This window comes from Aythya marila (assembly GCF_965140915.1).
Source record: "Aythya marila genome assembly, chromosome: Z".
NCBI classification, from domain to species: Eukaryota; Metazoa; Chordata; class Aves; order Anseriformes; family Anatidae; genus Aythya; species Aythya marila.
Genome location: NC_139080.1, coordinates 58,206,574 through 58,228,703, shown reverse-complemented (window position 1 = coordinate 58,228,703; position 22,130 = coordinate 58,206,574). Strand labels below are relative to the sequence as shown.

At 34.4% G+C, this 22,130-nt stretch overlaps 1 protein-coding gene across 7 annotated transcripts in view; it reads right to left on the bottom strand.

The window, feature by feature from the left end:
• PAM (peptidylglycine alpha-amidating monooxygenase) overlaps window positions 1-22,130 on the bottom strand; it is a 151,254-nt gene that overhangs the window by 18,579 nt on the left and 110,545 nt on the right. For 6 of the 7 annotated variants that reach the window (XM_082782565.1, XM_082782563.1, XM_082782561.1 and 3 more), the window contains exons 13-16: window positions 20,779-20,966; window positions 19,501-19,569; window positions 7,194-7,499; window positions 1,876-2,005 (exon numbers count right to left, since the gene is read on the bottom strand). In XM_082782565.1, the coding sequence (XP_082638691.1) occupies window positions 1,876-2,005; window positions 7,194-7,499; window positions 19,501-19,569; window positions 20,779-20,966 (693 nt within the window). The remainder of the gene's footprint in view (window positions 1-1,875; window positions 2,006-7,193; window positions 7,500-19,500; window positions 19,570-20,778; window positions 20,967-22,130) is intronic. The other variant, XM_082782567.1, reaches the window with a different exon arrangement.

Here is a 22,130-nt window from a genome sequence, read left to right as displayed (position 1 = left end):
CAACCCCAACTCTCTAAGCCTCTGTGCACAGGAGAGGTGCTTCAGCCCTCTGAACATTCCTGTGGCTTCCTATGGACCTGCTCTAACAGGCCCATGTCCTTCTTGTGCTGGGGCCCCCAGAGCTGGCCACGATCCTTTCGATGCAGCCCATCAGGATACAGCTGGCTTTCTGGGCTGCAAGTGTACATTGCCAGCTCGCATCCAATTTTCCATCTACCAGTATTCCAAGGTCCTTCTCTGCAGGGCTGCACTCAACCACTTCATCACCCAGACTATATTGATTGTCCTGACCCAGATGCAGCATCCTGCACTTGGCCATGTTGAACCTCATGAGGTTCACCTGGGCCTACCTCTCAAATCTGTCCAGGTACCTCTGGATGGCATCCCTTCCCCAGTAAAGTGTTAACTGCACCACTCAGTTTGGTGTCAACCGCAAACTTGCTGAGGGTACCTGTGTCATTAATTAAGATAATAAATACTATTGGTCTCAGTATGGACCGTTGAGGGACACCACTGATTACTGGTTTCAATTTGGACATTGAGCCATGGACTAACTCTTTGGATGAGGTCATCCAGCCAATTCTTTATCCATCAAATAGCTCTTCCACCAAATTTAAAGTTTAAGTTTAACCTCTGTAGACTTCCTAAAGACTGCTTGGTCCCAAACTCCAGTTTTGTGCTCTGGGCTGTGGGTATACCTCAGTTGTCAGAATCCCCCAAAATATACATTTCAGAAGTGAGAAATGAACAAAACTGCCAGATTATTTTCAAATGTTTTTTCAATACTTTCTTCAATGACGCAAAGAAGAAAATTTATATTCATCTGTAGGAGGATGAGAAAAAACAAATCAATACCAGCTTTTAGTTGAAGATTGAGTAATACAAGTTGCAGCATGCATCATCCTTTCAAGTTTGACAGTCTACACTTGCATACTCTTGAGCTGGAGAGATCACCGATACCATGCACAAGAAACTTAAATGATTGCCTTACCTTCTACATTACATTACTTAGCCAAAAAACAACTGATTTTTCTCCACAGAAGAGTATTCTAAGCATAATTTTACTATAACACTGAGAAAGCTGCCTCCTCTAATTTTCAGAAAATATCTTCTCTTAAAATATATTCATCAAGAGTTGGAAAAAAAACACCATACTGTTTAGCCTTGTAAGTATCAAGAACAGATACTTAGAAGAAAGATTTAAAAAGCACACTTACAAAGAGTACTATATAGTATTCTGTTATAAACTAGCATTAATTACTCCCAGTGTTCTGTTGCAGTTTCACGAAGTGTTTTTTTTTTTTGGCAACTAAATGGTTAGATATACTGTTTAAAAGCTGAAAGACATAATGAGATATATTCCAGGACTCTGGAATGTTCTGCTTTTAAAATAATAAATAGCCAACATAAAATCTTGATTTTGTGATGACACTAGTTTTTAATGATGAAAGTCTGTTTTGAATGAATGCTCTACATGCCCCCCATCCCTCCCATTTGTTTTTTTCAGCACTGAAGCTAGCTTTGCATGTCTTAAACCCAAGTATTAATAGTAGTGTACCTTACTAAAACAGCATTCTCCCCAACCTATTGTTCCAGCCGAAGACATGGACAAGCAGGGATAAGTTTTGGGACATAATGTACAATATTTTTTTTTCTCTGGAGACATATTCTTACTGTCTAAAGATCTAGCAACCCTATAGCCCTGACGACGTCAGTCAACACTTAAATTCTGAGTCTCCTGAAGGCACTTTCAGCCAAAGAGCTGAATCTTAAACAGAAAGGAACTGCAATCTATTTTGTTTCTTTGAGAAGATGCACAAGATATATACACTAAATTGACCTTTTAACAAGCCATTCTGCAAAATGTCTACTTACTTTTCATCCCAAACATGATCACCTCTGTGGAAGACAACTAAGTTATTTTCAAGGTCCAGAGCCAAGCCAGAAACTTGGCCCAGCTTGAGGTCTAACCCAGGCCACTCCACAGCCTCTTCTATGTGGAAATCTGACCAAAGAAACGAACAACGACAAAAAAAGGCAGACATTAATGTAGCACATTTATACTAATAAAACACACACACACACACATACAAAAGAAAGAATATAAATCTGGTTAACTGGCATTTTGCATGTATGGACATACTCTTGCATGCAGAATTTCCATGAATGCATTGCAATTTAATTCCAAGCATAGCTTTATGCTTTTTAAGTAAAGCGTGCACAAACATTGGTATCCTGCTAGTAGTCTGGAAGGACGATAGAAACTTCACAGCTTTGTTAATACTTTCTAATATTGGTTGATTGGTTGATTACAGAAACATACAAATACTATCCAAAATAAGCAAGCAAATTTAAATAATAACCTATCAGTATTTTATTTAAAAAGCATAATGGAAGAATAGGAATCACTAGTCTATCTATAAATCTGAAGTGGCTGATTCACAACTTTTTTCAAAAAAGTTTTTAACACAAAGAAAAAAAAAACACAATGCAGAGAAGCAAGATAAACAGCAAGATAAACAGCAAAGAGAAACAAATAAAATAGTACTTTTGTGAAGTTTCTTCTCCTATGACATTTCTTAAAACAAACATATGCATTAATTAGCTGTAGTTAGTGTTTGTATCCTAATGCAAAGATTACAGGCATGAATAGGAAATAGATGTCTAAACCTGATGAAAGAAATGAAGGAGGGTATCTGTCACTGTTTATGTATTAGGGCACTTTTTAAGAACATATGCTGGAAGTTTTTGAATAACACAAATGTGATTTTCACACTAAGCCAAAAATACAGGATTTAGCAAGGGAACCACTACTAAAAAAAATGGATACTTTCTGTTTTTGTCTTAAGTAGTAAAACTCCTCAATGAAGGGAGAAAAATATAGCTGCAAATTAAGATTAAAAAAAGACTGAAATCAGACTTTTTAAAAAAAAGTTTGCTTCAAGCTAAGTATGCTTTATATAAAAGTAGACTTACAATGATTAAATGTGTGAACAGAGATGTCCAAAACTTGGAAAAGCAGCAGAATGTTGGCTGCAAGGATTAATTTCTTACAAATAGACTGCTTAATATGCAATTTGAAAGAGGTTGGTCTGGATTGCTCTTGCATTATTGACAGATAATTGAACTGTATTCCCCAAAATAAAAAATACAACCACAAGAAAAATGTTACTAAAACTGATAAAACAAGAAAGAAAACAAAATCTGTTAAGAAGCTTTCTATATGTTAGAAAATCCATCACTCCTTTCTTTTGGATGTGAATTTATTCAACGTAATTCAGATATTTCTAAGGTACAGGCTTTGTATGTAGGTACACACTGACAAATTGAAGGTGAATAGAAAAGAGTTTTTTTGCAGTTATCTGAAACTGGAGTTGTTCCAGTAGTATTCAAACTGTCTGCTAGCATCTTTTTTGCTATTTTCAGTTTTGCAAATTTTAGCTCAACCTGAAGTTTGTGTATTTTGCTGTGATCCTCAAAACCAATCATTGGGGTACAACCTAGCCACATGTAATACTACATACAATCTCCATTCACAGAGTGCTGAAAGATCAGTGTTTTGAAACAAGTTCTCAACACAAATTACCCAAGGAATACAAGAGGCTTCACTTGGAAGTGTTATTCTCATGAAAGGAAAAATAAAAAGGGACAATATCCCCAAAATCTTAATTGCAACCTCTGCAACCTGGCTTTCTGGTAAGTGTAATTCCCACTTCCTTTTTACTTGGAAGAGATGCAGTCTGAGGAGAAAAAGCAAACGTGGTGGAGGGAAAAGTATTTTCTACAATCTACACAGGGAAAAGAGAAAAACAGTGCTGAAAACTTAGCACAGACTAGGAGATATTTTACCTTTGTAGTTCTAGATACCTAGCTGTGAGTAGCTAACAGAGAAATTCTGTTGGCTAAAGCAAACCTAAGACAAATCTAAGATAGTCACCACCAGTGAATATAAAAAAGCAATCAGAAAATTCAAAACCAAGAATCCTAATGCAGCAGTTTTAGGTGAAAAAAAGTTCCAAACTAAGAGAGGATAAAAATAAAATTAAACATATTCATAAAAACCACAGTACTTTGGTACTGTTGAGTTGGTAGCAGTAGGTGCAATACCAGGTATGTTCACCTGTACCAGGACACCAGGATTTTGTAAGCAATAAAAGGACAGAAAGCCAGTGTCTGCTTCATCAGTTGCTAAAAGTTAGCCTGCATGAAACTTACATACATTTAATGTTTCAGTGCCCTGTGGTCATTGAGACTTTTCCCAAAAACACAGAAAAACTAAAGTCTCAATACAGAAAGCCTGTACTTTGTCCTTTGTAAAATTCAGTTTCCAAAAAGGCATGCAGAATACACAATTTTTATAGTTACTTTTAAAGGACAAAAATATTTCTCATAGATGAAAACATTAAAATCATAGAATCATTTAGATTGGAAACACCCTTCAGAATGAAGTCCGAACATCAAACAGTGTAATATTGTCTAATTACAAGAACTCAAGCTACACAACCTTTGGATTTTCTCAGTTTTTCAGAACTGGTTTACTGTTATTTTTTCTTGTTCATGTACAGGTTTCATATTGAAAGTCCTTCCATGAAGGGAATTAACTTTTTACATAAGCTTACTTACTAAATGTATGTATCATATATTCATATATCTAAGACTGGTTGTTAATTCCCTGCAGAACTAAGTAGTCCATAGACCTTAGTTCTATATATACGAAACCAAACACAATTACATTTCCCTATTAAAACAAATTAAAGTTACTTTTTCAAGTATATAGATACACAATCATTGCTTTTGTTGTAAATGAGATTTCTAAACTAAAAGATCAGATCTTCTATACTGTAATTTAGAGTAATTCATTTGGGTCAATAAAACTCTTAAGAATTAAATAGCATTAAAACACGCAAGTCAGATTTTAATCTCCCTACAAGTGAAAGTCTAAAGCCCCTATTTATTAGTAAAATTGCAACTTACTGTCCGTAAATCCCTAGCAGCTATTTTTTGTTCTTATCTACAAGTTTTATTCATTTACTCCCTGCCATCAGAGTAGTCATTTATATTTTGACAAATGTAAATAAGCACTGTAAAAGGAGTTTTAAAACTTGGAAAATTATACTTCTTGCTGTAATTAGAAGGTGTAATTGTACCAGTTGCAGTGATGTTGAACAACTCGCTTGACTAGTGTTCACTCACAGGGTGGTAATATAGCAGCAGTACAGGAAGGTTATAAGTAGTATAAAGTTATACACATAATATTTATAACAATCTTAATTAATGTATTGTTTGCTTGCTATTTCAGGTCTGTTACATGTTAGAAAAATGAGGATTTCTAAGACTAAAAATGTTAAACTTTTGGAATTCTGGTAATTACTAAATAGTTAAATGAAGTTAATACTATAATTTAACACAAGCCAGTCTTCCTTTTTTTTTTTTTTTTTTAATTCAATTTAACAAATAATTTTATGAAGGGTGCAATTATTTTTTTTAAAATTAAATCAAGACAACATAAAACCACTTCACATTCCACTCTTTCCTCCTTTAAATGAAAATCTGTTAGAGAAGCAGGTTTGTATTCTTCTAATATGTAAAATTCCAAAACAGAATTTAAACGTATGCTTGAAGATTTTTTGCAATAAAAGTTCTTTTGCCAAAAGATGGCGCTGATAGCTTCTGAAGTTCAGAATTTCTGTAGTTAGTATCAGAAACATTGGAAAAGAATGCTAAGATCATTTCAGTTTTGCTTTTTGCTGTATCTCATTTCAGAGTCATTTCAAAGTCCATTTATTAGCACTCCACCAACAAATTCCCCCACCAGATGAATATATAACTACTAAAGTAGCAGAGCAAACAATTTCTACAGTCAGAATTCATGCCATATGGTGTTGCAACTTAGGTATTTATTCAGTTCACTGACACTCCCTCTTCTGAATCAGTTAAAACAAAGAATTTTCTTAGCTTTTTTCCTCTCTACACATCACATATGATTATTTTGAGGTTAACAAACTTTTTTTTTTTTTTTTTTTTTTTTTTTTTTTTCCCAGAAACATACACATTACTCTTCCAATCATTTAATTCCAGCATTGCCTATGGAATTTTTTATGATTATCACTTGTCAAGGCACATGATAACATTGCGCTGGTTTTTTTGCTTCTATGCCAATACTTTGATAGGTTCTCATTTAACCAACTAAAACAATACAATGTTGGAAAGTCCTCATTTTTGGCCTTCTGTTAAATACAAGCCCAGAATTAAACTGAATTTGAATACTGTGACAGAATCTCATGTAAACAGAGATGCTACATATTCACATTTTGAACAGAAATAAAAATCAAATGGATGACATATGATGTGTATTTGTATACAACAGTACTTGGAAACATCAAGCTGGTTGGTTGCAACATAAAAGCAAGCATGTGTTGCTACAGCTTATGCATACAGATGACTTGCATGCATACGTATTTTTTTTATGAGATACTTATCACATACTGTATTATCTGGCTTTCCACATTAGCAAGACTAAGCACAATCAATATCACACAGACGAAAATGCAAGTAAAACAAACACAACACTTCCACGGTTTCTGCTGTCATAGAAACCTGAAGGGAATGAATTATAATCCTAGTATAATAAAACAGCCAGCCCAAGAATATTAGGATAGCCAAAGCCAATTTGAAATGAATATGCACCATGTTTTTCTTCTGAAGAATTTTTCATGACTCTTCTGAATGAGAGAAAAACAGCCGATAGGATTACAGCAATAAACCTCATAAAATCTTGTGTCTGACAAACCAAGGTAAATCAGAAAGCTCATAAAATACATAGGTTATCCCAGTGATCATTCCACAATCATTAATCGTATTAAAAAAATCCATGGTCCCTGACTTTTATATTCTCTTGTGTTTTGCTTGTTTTATAATTGATACCAAATAATTAAGTGCAAGTCTTGAGAGTGGAAAAAATACTCTATATTCCAAACAGTACTGGCATTCTGCTATTGGTATACGTTCCTTCTTCACATAGAGAAAAGAAGCCACTGAAACAGCTATAAAAGAAAGGCAGAATATTTCCATAATTAGAAAAGCCATTATGTAAAATACTTCCAAGCATCAATTGATATTCCCTTCAGATTTTGCTAATGTGGATCACAGCTCTTACATTGCATTTCACTGTATAAAATTAACCCCTAACCCACCTCCTGTATGTTCTTTATCCCAGCTTCCCTCACCATGCTTAGGATGCTGTAAAGAGAAATGTCTGCTTTCTGGTGGCCTCAGAGTAGACTCTAATCTGTGAAATTTGTGAATTCTGTCTCTTACAAGAATAGCATTGTCCCTCTCATCATGATTTGTGATTTCTCTGGCAAGGTCCTTCTTTTGGACTACATTAGCAATCTCAGCTACAAGATCTGTTTCTGCCTTTTCTGTAGGGTTTTGCTTATGCACACGAGCAACATCTTCCCTTTCTCCTAGCAGCTTGGAAAGAAGTGAATAGAAATCACCTGTACAGAAAAGAGAAAAGATAAGAGGAAAGGAAGGAAAAACAAAACAAAACAAAACAAAAAAAAAACACACACACAAAACAATTATAACAGATCAAATTGTTTTAGAAAACTTCAGCAAAGCACATGTAACATAACTAGTCAAACAATCGTCAGTCGTAGCATTAGAGTGAACTGTGTCTTAGGAATTGAATGAGCCAAGTCTGTGGTATAAAAAGATAATGTCAAATCATTATAATCTTCATTTACATAGAACAGTCCACTTTTACCTGACATTTTGCCATCAAAAAATCATTACCTCTGTGCAGATGTTCTTGAGGAAGAAAAAAAAAGGGTGAGCATAATTTCAGAAAATAATATTTATGACACAATTATCTAGATTTGCCAGGTTACTGCTGCATTATTCTATTTTTATATAATAGAGATGCAAAAACTCCACAGTTTTATCAATTTACTCACTCATAAAGACAATCATATACTTAGATGCATGTCAAACTATATTCCTTTGAAATCTGTCATCAAATAAGGAGCTTAGGCTGAAAGAAAACAAACCTTTACAGATCTTATACAGCATACTGCTGAAAGAAGACTGCCTAGTGAAACTCTGAGTGGTCCACTACATTTTTGATGCACCAATTTGGTCTGGGTTCTGCCCCTCCTCTCCCCACAAACAGTAACAGCCACCAGCCATGATATCAGCTGGCAATGCAGGGAACAGTACTTTGTCAAGTTGCTTAACATGGTCATCACTATAGATTTCTTAGAAACTAATAAGCATTTCAGTAAATTCCAGAACAGCAGCTAAAAGGATACAACCTGAAATGCAATAAATACAACTTGCCTCATAAAATATACAAGTCATCTGAACTGTTTTTGAAGTCCATTCTCAATTCATGACATGCCTACTAACCAGCAGGTTAACAGTATAAACCCTACTAACAAGCAGGTACCCAACTTGTTTGAATTTACTAACCAAGAATCTTGGCTGTCTGAAACTATTACAAACTGCAGTTACACCATTGGAGTAGAATGAGTCATTCAACTCACATTTAGATTGAATTCAAATAAGTGCACTTCTATTTCATTTTAAGTACAAATCACTCATTATTAAAAATCTGTATTATCTTATACCGATTTCAGGATATATTAAGCACTATTTAGACAAGCAAACTATAAATAATAAAATTTTCATGCAAAAAATCACACAGAATCAGAAACTATGATCTGCAGCCCAGAAATGTTGTCTTTTGGAAATGTCCTTAAGGGGGTCTGTCATGTTTATAAACAGTTTGAGTAGCCTTCTATTCCTTGCCCATGCAAATGGAATATTCCAGGTGAAAATGTCTGTCAGAAAATAATTATTGAAGTAACAGGGCCAATTTTAATGAAATTAAATGACCAAAGCAAATTAGGTAAGAGAAAAAAATGTTAAGCTATATTAAAAAAAAAAGGCAATATTTGCTTCAAATATAATTATGAAGCTAGTATGCCTCAAAACCCTCATAGCGTCATTCAGCTAGTTCAACAACTGATTGAACTAGTTCAAGAAGTATGACATAATAGAAGCTTTGGATACAAAACATACATATTCTGATAAAGTTTTATAACTCTGTTAATCAAGTTTTATAGTCACTAAAAGCATCCAGGAATTGGTGCTGATATAGGAACACCTTTGGAATCTTTACTTAAGGAACAACTTTTGGTATTAAAATAGTTTTCATTGTCTTTAACTATTTTTTTTGCACCATTTTAGAAATTAAACAAAATTTGTAAGTACAAGAGTTTTTGGTTTTATCCATGGATTGAGATCTGCAGATAAGAAAACTTTTTTTATATGCAGTCATTTCTAAAGGTGAGGTTTGAATGGTAAAAGCAGTGTTCGTAATGTAACTATGACATGTCTCCCCACAGCAAGCAAGCCTGGTGGTGTTTTAAACTTCGGACCTTTTTAAGGCACCTTTAGTGCTCTTTGACCAGTTCACTCTTTCCTAGTTGCATATCAACAGTCAATTCAACAGATTAATTTGCTTGTAATTCTTTGTCACAATGAGAAAAGGTGACAGTTTGTATAAAGGTTTCAGCTTCCTAACTCATAATTCATATGCTCATTCATTTTAAACAAGTTTTCCAGCTTCTTGCTTTTGCCAAAGACACCACATTCTACGTCTGATGTGTACTGTTTGACTTAGAACTATTAATTCACCCTCTAAGATTTATAGCACTTGCTGCTTTTTCTTTCTTAAAAAAAAAAAAAAAAAAAAAAGAAAAAAGCTTTAATTTACAAAAAAGTTTCAGTTTACCTGTCCAAAACTAGCTTTAATTACTACAAAGAATGCTGTGAAATAGGACTCAGTGGATTACGAGAACTAAGAAGAAAAGAGGAATCTAACTTAGAAACAACAAAAGTCAAGGGAAAACTGTCAGAACAAGGTGCTTTCAGTGAGAATTCCTGTGGACTTCTCAGGAACTACTAATCAGGGACTCAACTTCCAACAGGTTGATCAGATTTGGTTTACTCCCAGGACCAATCATAAGAGATGTTAGGTATTTTCAAGCACTTTTCAAGTACTGGTGTACTAAGTAAGGGAGGTTGGACAGGTCACTATCAGTGGCTGTAGACCAGGTATTTTCCAAATTTCCTGAAAGGCTTTCAGTAAGGAGCAGGGTTGTAACCACAATAGATATGAATATTCAAGAACTGCCTGCAAGTATGGAAAAGGGCATGACTCACAGAGTGAAGGTGGTGTGAAGTGCAGCTGCTCTGAAACTGTGAACTTTAGCCTAAGTAAATGTGTTTCTTTGACAAAATAAATATGAAATCCCTATACCTAAAATTCCAAAAGACATCCACGAGGCTTACAATGTATTTGCCCAACATCTCTATATGCTTGGCACAAACAGCAGGCTGAAGTCTTCTGTCAGTTTCTTGGCAACTTTACACTGCTCACAGTATTTACAAAGCAGAAAAGATGTGTGTAGATACCAAAGATTCCTAATTACTCAATGTAACCAACCGATTCCTGAACTCCATACATTTGAATTCCAGTCCCATATAATCTGGAACCAGGCTTTCTCAGCTTTGGTTATGAACCACAGGCAGACTCCAATAAACTTGTGAGCAGCATCATTTTAAGAAGTTATTCAGAATCCACTACAGATAACTTACAAAGAGTAGGCTCATGTTGTCTCTGATTAACTGTTGGCTCTCTGCAAAGTCGTATCCAGCAAATGTCAAAGCAAGAGCTCATGCTGCAGCTTTACATGTTTTGTAATAGCTGGAACAGCTGAAGGATGCTGCTTACCTGAAGATATTCAGTGTGAAAGGCACACCAGCAAGATGTACTGTGTTACTTGTTTGGTTTTGTTTGAGATGAGACAACCTGACCTTTAGAATGACTTGAAGACAACATGGTTGAATGAATCACTTGCTTTTGTTGAAATAACTGAAATCTAGCATGAATAATTTATTTTCTTCCAGTACTCAGTCCAGTCTCAGGGATGCTGGCTGATTAGGTGAGTTTCAGAGAGGATACTTACATGTACTTATTCTTAAGCTATCAGGACACTTCCCTCTATGTAATACAGTATAAGACGATTGGCTACAAATAGCTGGAGTTAATTCTGTTCTGGAGGAATCAAAGCTGTTAAGACCAACAACTCCAGAATTAAAAAACACAAAAGCTGTTAGTTAGTTTAACCTTAAGTTCTATGGCACTTCTATGCTAGTCAAATTCTTTTACAGAACCTGACTTGACCTTGGTGTAGAGCTGGATTAGTTGAAGACAATACAACGGTTTAGTATGTTGACCACAACGGTCTGGGTAGAATCCTGAAAGAGTTGAACTGCCCATGAATAAAACCAGACTTCTTTTTTTTCACCTCTATGTTGTAATCTTCCAGACTTTCAGAGAACAGTCTCTGTCCATGGTTCTTAAGCTTCACACCATCATGCAGTTGGAAGTACCAACTTCTTGTCTGTAGGAAGTATCTGGCCATGGTGCTGCAAGATCGAGCTAAGGGATGGATAGAAAATTCAACCTTTCAAACACCAAGACTTTTGGCAGAATGATATCTTGCCAGGAAATAAACAGAATTGAAAGAATTGAGAGCAAAAGCCTGTCTATGGCTTATCTACATAGACAACGTACTGCTACTGCAAAGTTGATTTGTGTGATGCTGCAGTTAGTTTTAACTGAAGTGTGAACACTTGCATTGAAAGTCATCTCTTTTTGAACACGTCTGATCTGATATAGAATCAGTATGACGGTCCTTCTAAACTCCAGTGTTTCAGCCTATTATGATTGCAATAAGAGACAAAACTTCATGGTTAGCTTTGGTTTTCCAAATTATATCTGAATAAAATCTAGTGTATTCTGAAAATACATCTCTGTCTTATCAGAAAATGTTTCTTTTTATCCTGTTGGTCTGGCAAAAATAGTGACTGATTTTTATTTATTTTTTTTATTTGTTATTTTTTTTGGAAAGTCATGAAATCAGGGTCCAAATGGTATGAACTCCAACTATGACATAGCCTCATTGTAAATTTCAGCCTAATAATACCTAAGTGCTATATCAATAGTTGTATCAGAGAAATGCACCCTTTAGATGACTAACTATCCTATCAATGAAGAAATCAAAATCTGTCTGTCAATATCACCTTCATGACTGTGCCCTCATGACTGAATGCCTTCCAAATATTTATCAGTATTTGTTAAAGCAAAAGTTCCATTTTCTGTATCTGTTTAACCATGCCTTCTTTGACTTCCACATGAAGCTAGTGAGCGTGCTTGAACAGACATACATGAGATAACACTGCTGGTAGAAAAGAGAGAAGAAAAGCAGGGAAAGACAGTGCAGAAGTGTGCAAAATCCAATGTCTGTTTATTTATAGTAAGTTATATTAGACACAGTTTGACGTAACGACCCAAATCAATTTTCAAAATGTTTTCTAGTCTAATATTTTTCACAAATCCTACCGTTCTGATTTAATCTGCTGTTTTGATGAAAGCATTGGAAAGATTCCTCAGACCTAAAAACTATTAAATAAGAGTGTTTCTTTATGAAGGAATATGAAGGGGCGGAGGACAGAGGTATAACTAAGGAGGAAATGAAAACTGTTAAGTTACTCTAAAGGTTGTTGGTCCCCATCATTGTGCCCTAGGTGATGTACACTTAAAGCACAAACTGACATGTTTGAAGAAATGGAATTGCCTCTGTTCTCAACCCATTTTAAAGCAGATTAGAGAAGAAAAATGGTGGAAGCAAAGGTTGCAAAACAGTATCATTAGCTTTGGTTGACAGTAACACAATTTTCTGTTTTGTTCTATGTCTGCATGTTCCTAAGAAGGGCTTTTACTACTATTCCAATGAAAATCTGGCTTCCTTTGTTTTTAATTCAACCATCAAAATATTTTAATATACAGATGAATACAGTTTATAAAGTCACTAGGTCGAAGGATTTTGTAACTGCAAAGACAGAGATAAGTGTTAGAGAAAACATAAAAGAACTTCCACTTAAGAACCACTCTTTGGTACAGATGGGGGTTTCTTCCCCAGCAAGTTGGAACTTGACATTCAAACCCCAAGCTGGTCACAATTTATTCTCCAGACAAAACAGTACTTCCTCAACTTCATGAGCGTATCAACATAGCAAAGTAAACTTCTGCCTGTTATTACCAGGACATATATATTTATAAATTACGGATACCTAAGTATCCTTGTTTTTGGTCATTTTTATTTAAGATCTATCATCATCATTCTTCAAGATATGCAAATTATAAGAAAGAAACATTTTGCACAGAATAAAAAAAAAAAGTATTCTGTTTAATGAGTTTTATATTTGTGCTACAGTTTTATTTGAACAACTATGAAAACAGCTCAGAATTCTCTGAACTCTTCCTAGACTAACACAATGCCTATTTTCAATTCTTCAGACACGTTGATATTATAACCAGGTTTTGCAGCTGTTCAGTGTTAAATAAATATATATTTTTTTGGCATTACATAAAATACCTAAGTGAAGCCCCTCTGTAATTCAAGAACTTAAACCATGTGTCAAACAGTGAAGACTGAAACACACAATTTAAAATAGTTTCTTTTCATGCTTGTTATATTCTTCTCCTGCTTAGGTAGCCAACCCATACCAATTGCCATGTTTTGCTTAGATCTGATGCTCCCTTTTCTCCTGTGCTGAAAATGTTTTTGTAAAGATTATGAATAATCCTATTCTAACCTAATTTGAGCCTCATCTTTTATTTACAGCTTCCAGCAGAGTCTTTTAGTGCTAAAACAACAAACAGATTTTTAATCTTTGTAATTCTACTTCTCTAACTGTAAATATTGCTCTTAGTACTTCTTAGTAGCATTGTCTTCCAAGTTTTAATGCAGATACTTTTATTGTTGCACCCTATTTAAGGAACCTCATCCAATCTCTGTGCACCAAAGAAACATTCCAGGGCTAAAATATGTGGAATTTCTCTAATACTTGGCCTTAATCTAAAACACATCCATTCTATTCCATTCCACATCAATACTGGAAAATAAATTTGTCTTCTCTTTCAAACCTCATATTTTCTCCATCAACCTCAAGAATTTTAGCCATCTACCATATTGAACTCCTCCCTTTTCTTAAGAACAGCACACAAGCTAGAAAAAGTAAACTTTTAAGGTAAACTATGACAACTTTATTTTAGAAAGGAATGTAACTTATGAGTACATGTGTTGGCATAAACATACATCAGGTCTCACAGTTTGACACTATCATTACGTAATATCACAGAAACATGCTACTTCATGACTTGAAAAAATCAAGGATCTGCTTGCATGCTGATTCTGCTTTGTTTCTCCTTTCACCCCACCTCTGCTTGGAAATCATAGACATTTTCTGCTTTGTTTCTCCTTTCACCCCACCTCTGCTTGGAAATACTAGACATTTCCTCCCTTTTTCATTCTTATAAGAAGGAAACAAAACAGAGATAAGACAGAAAGAGGAAAACTGTAAGCTCTCGTTTCACTTAAATCATTAATTTCTATCCCAGGTATTAAGAGACTTGTTTAGTATATTTTTATTGTATAAAATTTCATAGAGATGCACAAGTAAACAGAAGAATACTACACAGTAAACAGACATTTCAGCTTCTCAACTCACAGATCCTGCTACAACCTAGCAAAATATTTCTAGCAGTGTCACAAAAATGTTGGGGAAAAATATTTATCCATGTGTGGATGTGCACACATGCATGTGCGATTATAGCTTACAACAACTGAAAATGATTTAAAGATCAGGTAGGCATCCAACAGGTAATAAATACCAGAATTATATGTAACCTTAATTCACCTCCCATTTTGTATGGATTATGGTGTCACTTTTTCTTACTTGGATGCATACTATTTTTCCAAAGAATTGCTGTTTTACAATCAATGGGCAGTCCCTATTCACTGTATTTAACCTCATCCAAAGAATACTCCAAGCACCCCTGAAAAAATGTTTAACTGAACAGATAGACTTCTCCTTAACATTTCTGTTAAAAAATAAATAGAAACTTTTATGAAACACACTAAATTACTTCATTACCATAGCATGTCCCATAAAATTAGGATCCATAATTACTACTATTTTGCTAGAGATTCCAGCCAGAATTGCCATTTAGTATCCATTAATTTTGGGTGTTCACCTAGAAACGTCTCAAAAACGATTTTACAGGATACTTAACATTGTATTTCACATCATATATTCAAACCATAACTACACTGAGTTTCAGCAGGAGCTGTCTATATGAAAGAGAGATTTAATTGTTTCTGTACAACCGATCTTACCACCAGGTCTGCAACCATGATCACAGACTTAAAGCTCTCCTTTATAAAAACTAAAATCTGTTTGTTTGTTTGCTTGTTTGTTTGTTTGTTTTTGACATCATTTTAAATATTAGTTTAAATGTAGGAGGTTTTAATAGGATTTCAGTTAACACATTCAACCGTGCAAAGGGGATAGTCTGGCTGGGACATTCAAAAAGAGATTTTGAATTCTCTTGTATTGAACTTCACCATTCAAGCTCCCGGAATAGCCTGTGTTCATAGTAATCATGAAATAATGGGGGATGAGAAAAAAAATATCCATATGTATTGCCAATACAATTCACCAATTCTGAAGGCAAATGAATGACTTCCATGACTTCCACTTCAGATTCCAACACAACAGGCAAAATGATAGGAGCTATTTTTTGGTACTAATTTCTGAATTCCCTAAGCCAGACACAATAAAAACATGTAGATTTTTATTTTTTACAGTATCACAGTAAACATTAATATAATAAGAAATAAGATGAAAACCGCTTCCTTTTTGTCAGCTGTACATGTGCAAGTAACACATACATGTGTATGCAACAAACCCTTCTGAAACAAAAAATCAACTTTGAATTTTGTTTTATAGGCTGCAAATGAATTTTCAGTTCAAGCCAGCCTTGAAATATACAAACTGTTTATGCATAATTATATTGGCTTTACTAGAAAAAATATTTGCCTTTTCTGCTTCAAAGGAAAGTTTATTACCACATCTAATGCATACAAAGTGCACTATCAAATCACGAGCCACAAGCCAACAGTTTAAATAATGCACATTTGATTTACCATCACCTGTATATTCCCTCTTGTTATTGAGAAACAACTCCTGCTGTTGTGTCTACACAGCTTTCAGGTATAGCAGCAACTGACTGTCTTGATAGTAAGGCAGCTTTACTGCTTGCATATCAAAACAAACCTACGCTGCATTATACCATACCACAGTCTATGGCAGGGATAATGTTGAGCAAACAATGAAAAACATTTAAGCCTTTTTTCTACAAGGAAAGATGAGACATCTAAAGATGTGGGAAATATTATGAAAAGATAATAGTTTTTTCAGTACTGTATCTGTTGAATCTAATTTAATTAAACTTCTCTTGATGAAAAAAAAATAATGTTTTTGTGCTGGAGAGTTTGTGCTTCAGCAGGAACAGAAAACACTCAAATATGCACAAGTGTTTAAATCAACTGCATTTCCTGCAGTAAGTAACTTTTTATGAACAGTTTATCCTTACCAGGCAATGACACTGTTGCTTCAGAAACAATATAATGAGGTCAGCTTCATTAATGCAAGTTCATTTTAATTTTGACATCAGAGGGATTTAGCTTTGTCTTCATGCTGAGTGATGATTCACTGTGTGATGAATACTACTTATTTCAGTATATTTACAGTATTTCTTAACATGCTTCTCATTGAAGATGTTGGAATCAAGAATTTAGAGTAAAAGCAATGGTAACTCCAGGAGGTATCAGTAATATAAACCAGCTACATGTAGAAGTAAATCTGCTAAAACTATGTCCAGGTAATCATGTAAATTATTAGCAAGCTGATATTATTAAACAGCATACATTTATTCTTTTTCCCTTTTGAGGCAAACACTTAAATTTAATACTAGCCACACCAAAATTTGTCCCCATCATCATCATGCATCTATCTCCCTGGATTTGCTAATATTTCCAGGGCAATGTAATTACTATTTGAATTTTAGTGAAGTAACAATGTTTATTTCAATTACCTGAAAATAAGAAGAGTAAAATGAAGTTGCTCCAGCATGAGTGATGAAGAAAAAAGTAAAATGCAAGGGTAAAACACAGTTGTGGAAAAATCACTGAAGTATTATCTTCAGAGTGAGTGAAAGGCTGAATTTAATAAGCAACAGCTCAGCAGCAACAGAACTAATCAAAACCTAACTCTTGGTGGATCTGTGTCTTGAAGATAAGTTTATCATACAGAGTATTTCACATCACACCATAAATAAATTTTAAAAAGCTATAAACTTTACCTCAGTATTTATTTGCTTCTGTGTGGGTTGGGGATCCACCACCCCACGCTGTGCTGTAGAACTTTCATTCTGTCACCTCTAAGACTTTGTTCCAATTTGGTTGATACTGGCTAACTCACTAAGGTTATTGCAGAAGATAGACAAGACCACTTTCAGGTCATGATTTTCCCAGTGTGTTTTACCAAACAATCATGTAGACCCAGAAAGCATTTCTAAAAAAAGCCTTACAACTTCCTCTCTTTGTAGACAAAAATAAAACCAAAGTCTTTTAATTATTGCTTTTGCTTTTTTTTTTTTTGGCTTACATACATATAATTGAACTGAAGTTTCAGGTGCCTCAATGCAAAATTGAAGCCAGGGTCCTGTAAATGACGGAAGAATTTATCTTAAGCTAACAGCTAAGAACATGAAACAAAATTTGCTCATTGGAACTACTGTGTTTTGATATTTCACATCACGAACCTACCTAACTTCAAACAGACAGCGCAATGAAGTCTGTTTCCATAGAAACGTGTTAGATGAGGATGTATACCAACTAGTGGTCTAAGCAAACAAAACTGCACTACAGAAATGTTGCTTTGAAACACATCTCAAACACAACTGAAAAGTATTTTAGAAAGAGCATCTTGTTTCAAACATTAATGAATTCAATAAAGCACATGGGTAACATCCTCAACCAAGGCTAATACACTTTCTAGTAACATAAGGGTGAAGCTGCTTATCAGCATAAACTTTCATATATATATTTGTAAGCAGCTAGCTCATACTGGTCTGGAATAGGCTTAAGAAGCAAATATTTTTTGAGTTGTATTTATTTGTAAAAAAAAAAAAAAATCTGTTTTAAATTTTTTAAGGTAAGTTTCAAATTTGCAATTGTAAATATTGCCTATAGTAATTTACAATACCTTAAGTAAAGATGCTCTTACACTCCAGAAGCTAGTTTTTAATGTAACTGTAACTTAATTATTTGAGTTAACTTCACAAAATAGCAGTGCATATAGAAAGCTTAACCCCTTTGGGAGATGTTAGTAAATTTCCTTCCACCTTTAATGAAAACAAAGATTAGCAAGTGCACAGATTAACATCTCCCAAATATTCAGACTATTCCCTTAATACCACAAGAGTACAGCTAATACTGAGTACATTAAAAAAAAAATAAAATTGTATTTGATATATATTTTATGAATTCATTCTTCCTTAGCAGTCCAGTTTCATCATAGGCATCTGACTTTAATTTTACATTTTATACTAGAATCATAGAATCACTACAGTTGGAAAAGACCTCCAAGATCTTCTGGTTCAACCGTCCCCCTACCACCAACTAGGTAGGTACTAACAATACTAAGCTTAAGGCCCATTCAGCATGAAAATGGGTGAGAATAGTCAACATACACAGAAGCTTATCCAAAGTCCTACAAGCCTCAGCAATGTTCAATTAAAAGAGAATGAAAGTATACCTGAAAAGGATTTCTCCTTCTGAAAAAAAACCTCTTGATACTAACCTAGTGTCAGATAATATACTATCCATAAGAACTTCAACGTACAGCCATATTTTAATAACTCTGAAACCTAAGTAACAATCAGCATATTTCTAGACACATTAGTCATGCTTTTTGCTACAACTAAATATTGTACACATCCATGCATGAGTTGTTACGCGTATATGAAGACATACATATTTCGTGAAAAAGATTTAGCATTAAACATTAATAGCACTCAATCCACAGCATGTACTACCAATATTGAAGCGTAGTAACATACATACGCACAGCAATACAAACCAAGGAATAGGAGGAGAGCTAATAGCACATTACATAAATCACCACATTAAAGAGTGAATGAATTCTCTTTCTATTGGACTGCTACAACTTCTTCGTGTCCATTCTCCAATATTGCATTTACAGATAAATTACAACCTTCTTTAACAAAGTAAAACAAAATCAGAAAAATCTAATGAGATTATAATGCACTAATAAATTTTACCTACAATGTCTTATATAACTTCCAATATTATTATCTGAATAGAACATTACATACTGCATCAGATAAAGGAAAAAAAGATTTAAAACTTCATTATCATCTACAATCAGGAGTTTTAATTTATCACAATTTAACATTAATGAGTTCCTTACTTGAAAACGAAATAAACAAGTACATACCCTGATCCAGAATCTCTCCCTCTTCTCCTTTTGACAGTTGCAAAGAACTTTTATCAGTATCCTTGGTTTCTAAAAAAAGGAAATTTAGAATATGTTATTCATTTCTGCATGCTAATGGGACTAAACATCATCTACTAATGGAAATAGTCCTTCTGAACCGAATACTTGTTGTTTTTTTTTCTTCCCCTCCATCATCTATAGTAGGTACACCAACCAGTGTAGCAGTAAACCAACTAGAATAAATAATTAATATTTTCACAAGTAACAGGATAGAAGGAAGGTTTAGATAGAAATTTAGAACACTACATCCACCTCTCTATCCATCATAATCTAGGCAGACACATTACACAGTTGTAGTAAAATCTAGGGTATTTTTTTTTTTGAAATTCTTAAATTAAAAACAATATAGGTAACTGATATGAAATTTTGTGCTACGCAAGTTTCATAAAAACTTTGTGAAAGAGTAGCATAAACCTGCTTGATCAATGGGTCAAAGCTTAATTTATATAGCAGTCCCAAGTCAATGAAGTCAGCAGAAAAAAAAATAAATTATTACTCAGTAACTAGGATGAAATACATTCCAACTTTTATGACTTGTAGTGCCTAAGGATTGCCCAACAAAAATGCAACAAATGATTCCAAGAGAACTAACTACAGAATGAGAAATGATCTAGTCCTGTCTGGGCAGTATTTTGCCATAACTAGTTATTAGCTTTCCAAGCGCTTGTTAAAGCATTCTGCCTCTAATATCTGCTGCCCTGCATGGAACTGTACTTTACTACACTGACATACGTGCCATATTGCTTCTGAATAATACTGCTGTGCCAACATATATGCACAGCAGTGTTTAACAGACATTTGATTCCTTCCATATCAAGGTACTAGGACCTAGAAAACTGGGATCTGGAAATGCTATGCTTCAACTTCACAGCAAATAGAAGCTAAAGCAACCATTAAAAAAATGTTAATGTTAAGTGCTGATATTTACCATAGCAAAGAGGTCAATCTTTGGGGTATATAGCTCAGTTAGCTATAAAAGTATGTAGGAAATTGAAAGATGACAATAGGAGAAAATAGGCAAAAGTCTTAGAGACATTTTTCACCAAAATCAAGAGTAGAATCTCATAATTCTCTATAATAAACACTTTGGATTTTATTCAAAATTGCATTTCTTTTCTATGAAAGTTTATCATAATAAAGCAACGCAGACAAACATATCAGTCAGCAAAAAAAAAAAAAAGGCCTAAAATAAAATGGATTGCAAGTTTTGTTTTTCACCTTCATGATGTCCATGAGTCATCTTTAGCATATCAGGCTTGACTGGAATAGGGATATTTGCTTCCTGTGGTATGTTTCTGAACATCTCAGGGTTTGCATTCTGTGTGCAGGTCATATATGAGACAGCATGTTTGGCTTCCATATAGTACATAATGTAAAAATTGCACATTTCATCATTGGCTGTTCCCCTATACAATACAGAAAAGATGCAGCAGTTAGAAGAGGAAAATTAGCTCGATATAGAAATTATCTAATTAATCTAAAATGCTTAACAGAATATTAAAAAAGTTGCAATTAAATGTTTAGAAGTCCCACACTAAAACACTTCATGGCTTCACCAGTATCAGAAGTTTCTCTAGAAGAGAATGAGTCTCATTAGGAACTACCAGCTTGCACAAGCTCCTCAGTATCTCAGGAATTCCTGAGAACTAAGTTTTGACTCTAGAGAAAATGGCATCAGTCATTTAAACTGCTCTTCCTTCTCCTCTTTTGTACAGTACACTCTTCATATTCCCCAATGTGTCATCAACTATGTACATGTTCTGATGAAAAAGACAGAACTGTAACATTCATTATAACATATATTTTTGACTACCTGGGGTAAACGTGATTTAAAGTCACTTGATTTAAAATCATTGGAAATAACTTCTATGTTTAATTTCAGCAGCTATCATTTAAGACAGTTGTTTTCCTCCACATTCAAGTACATGCATTCAATAGCCAGTAACAGTGGTTCCAAAACAGCAAAACTTGATTACATATTAAGATACCATAAATAACTCTTAAAGAAAATATATCATTGCCATCTTGAGAATAACTCGATCACAAGCTTCTGTACGAAGAAACATGACTAAACAGTAGGCAAAATCTAGTTCTTTGACAGCTGTTATGCATGTACTTGAAACAGAAGAGGCTCTTCTGTATTGCTATATAATCCTGCCTTCAATAAAAGTTCAGCTGGTATGAGAAAGAATTTTCTCTGAAAAACTTTACTTTATGCAGCAGACAATACCGGGGCTGTTTGCAGCTGTGATCTGTTTCTGTTTATTTATGCCATATGTGCTGACGCCTTTTATGATAGAGATATAGCCCTGACAATGGAATAAGCTATAACTTAAAAAGAAAGGTTCACAAAGTAAAGGGGTTTATGTTAAGACTTTTTAATCAGCTTTCACAATTAACCAGTGAGCCCACACTCATAAAATGACACGGGGGTGGCCTATTAGCTGTTCGCAAAAGACGTCAGTGCTGACTTTTCCAGCAGCATACTGCAGCATTCATTTATTCACCATAGCAACAATAATGACACCAGCCAGGGGGGGGGACAGAAGGAACATGGGAGAAGAGACTGT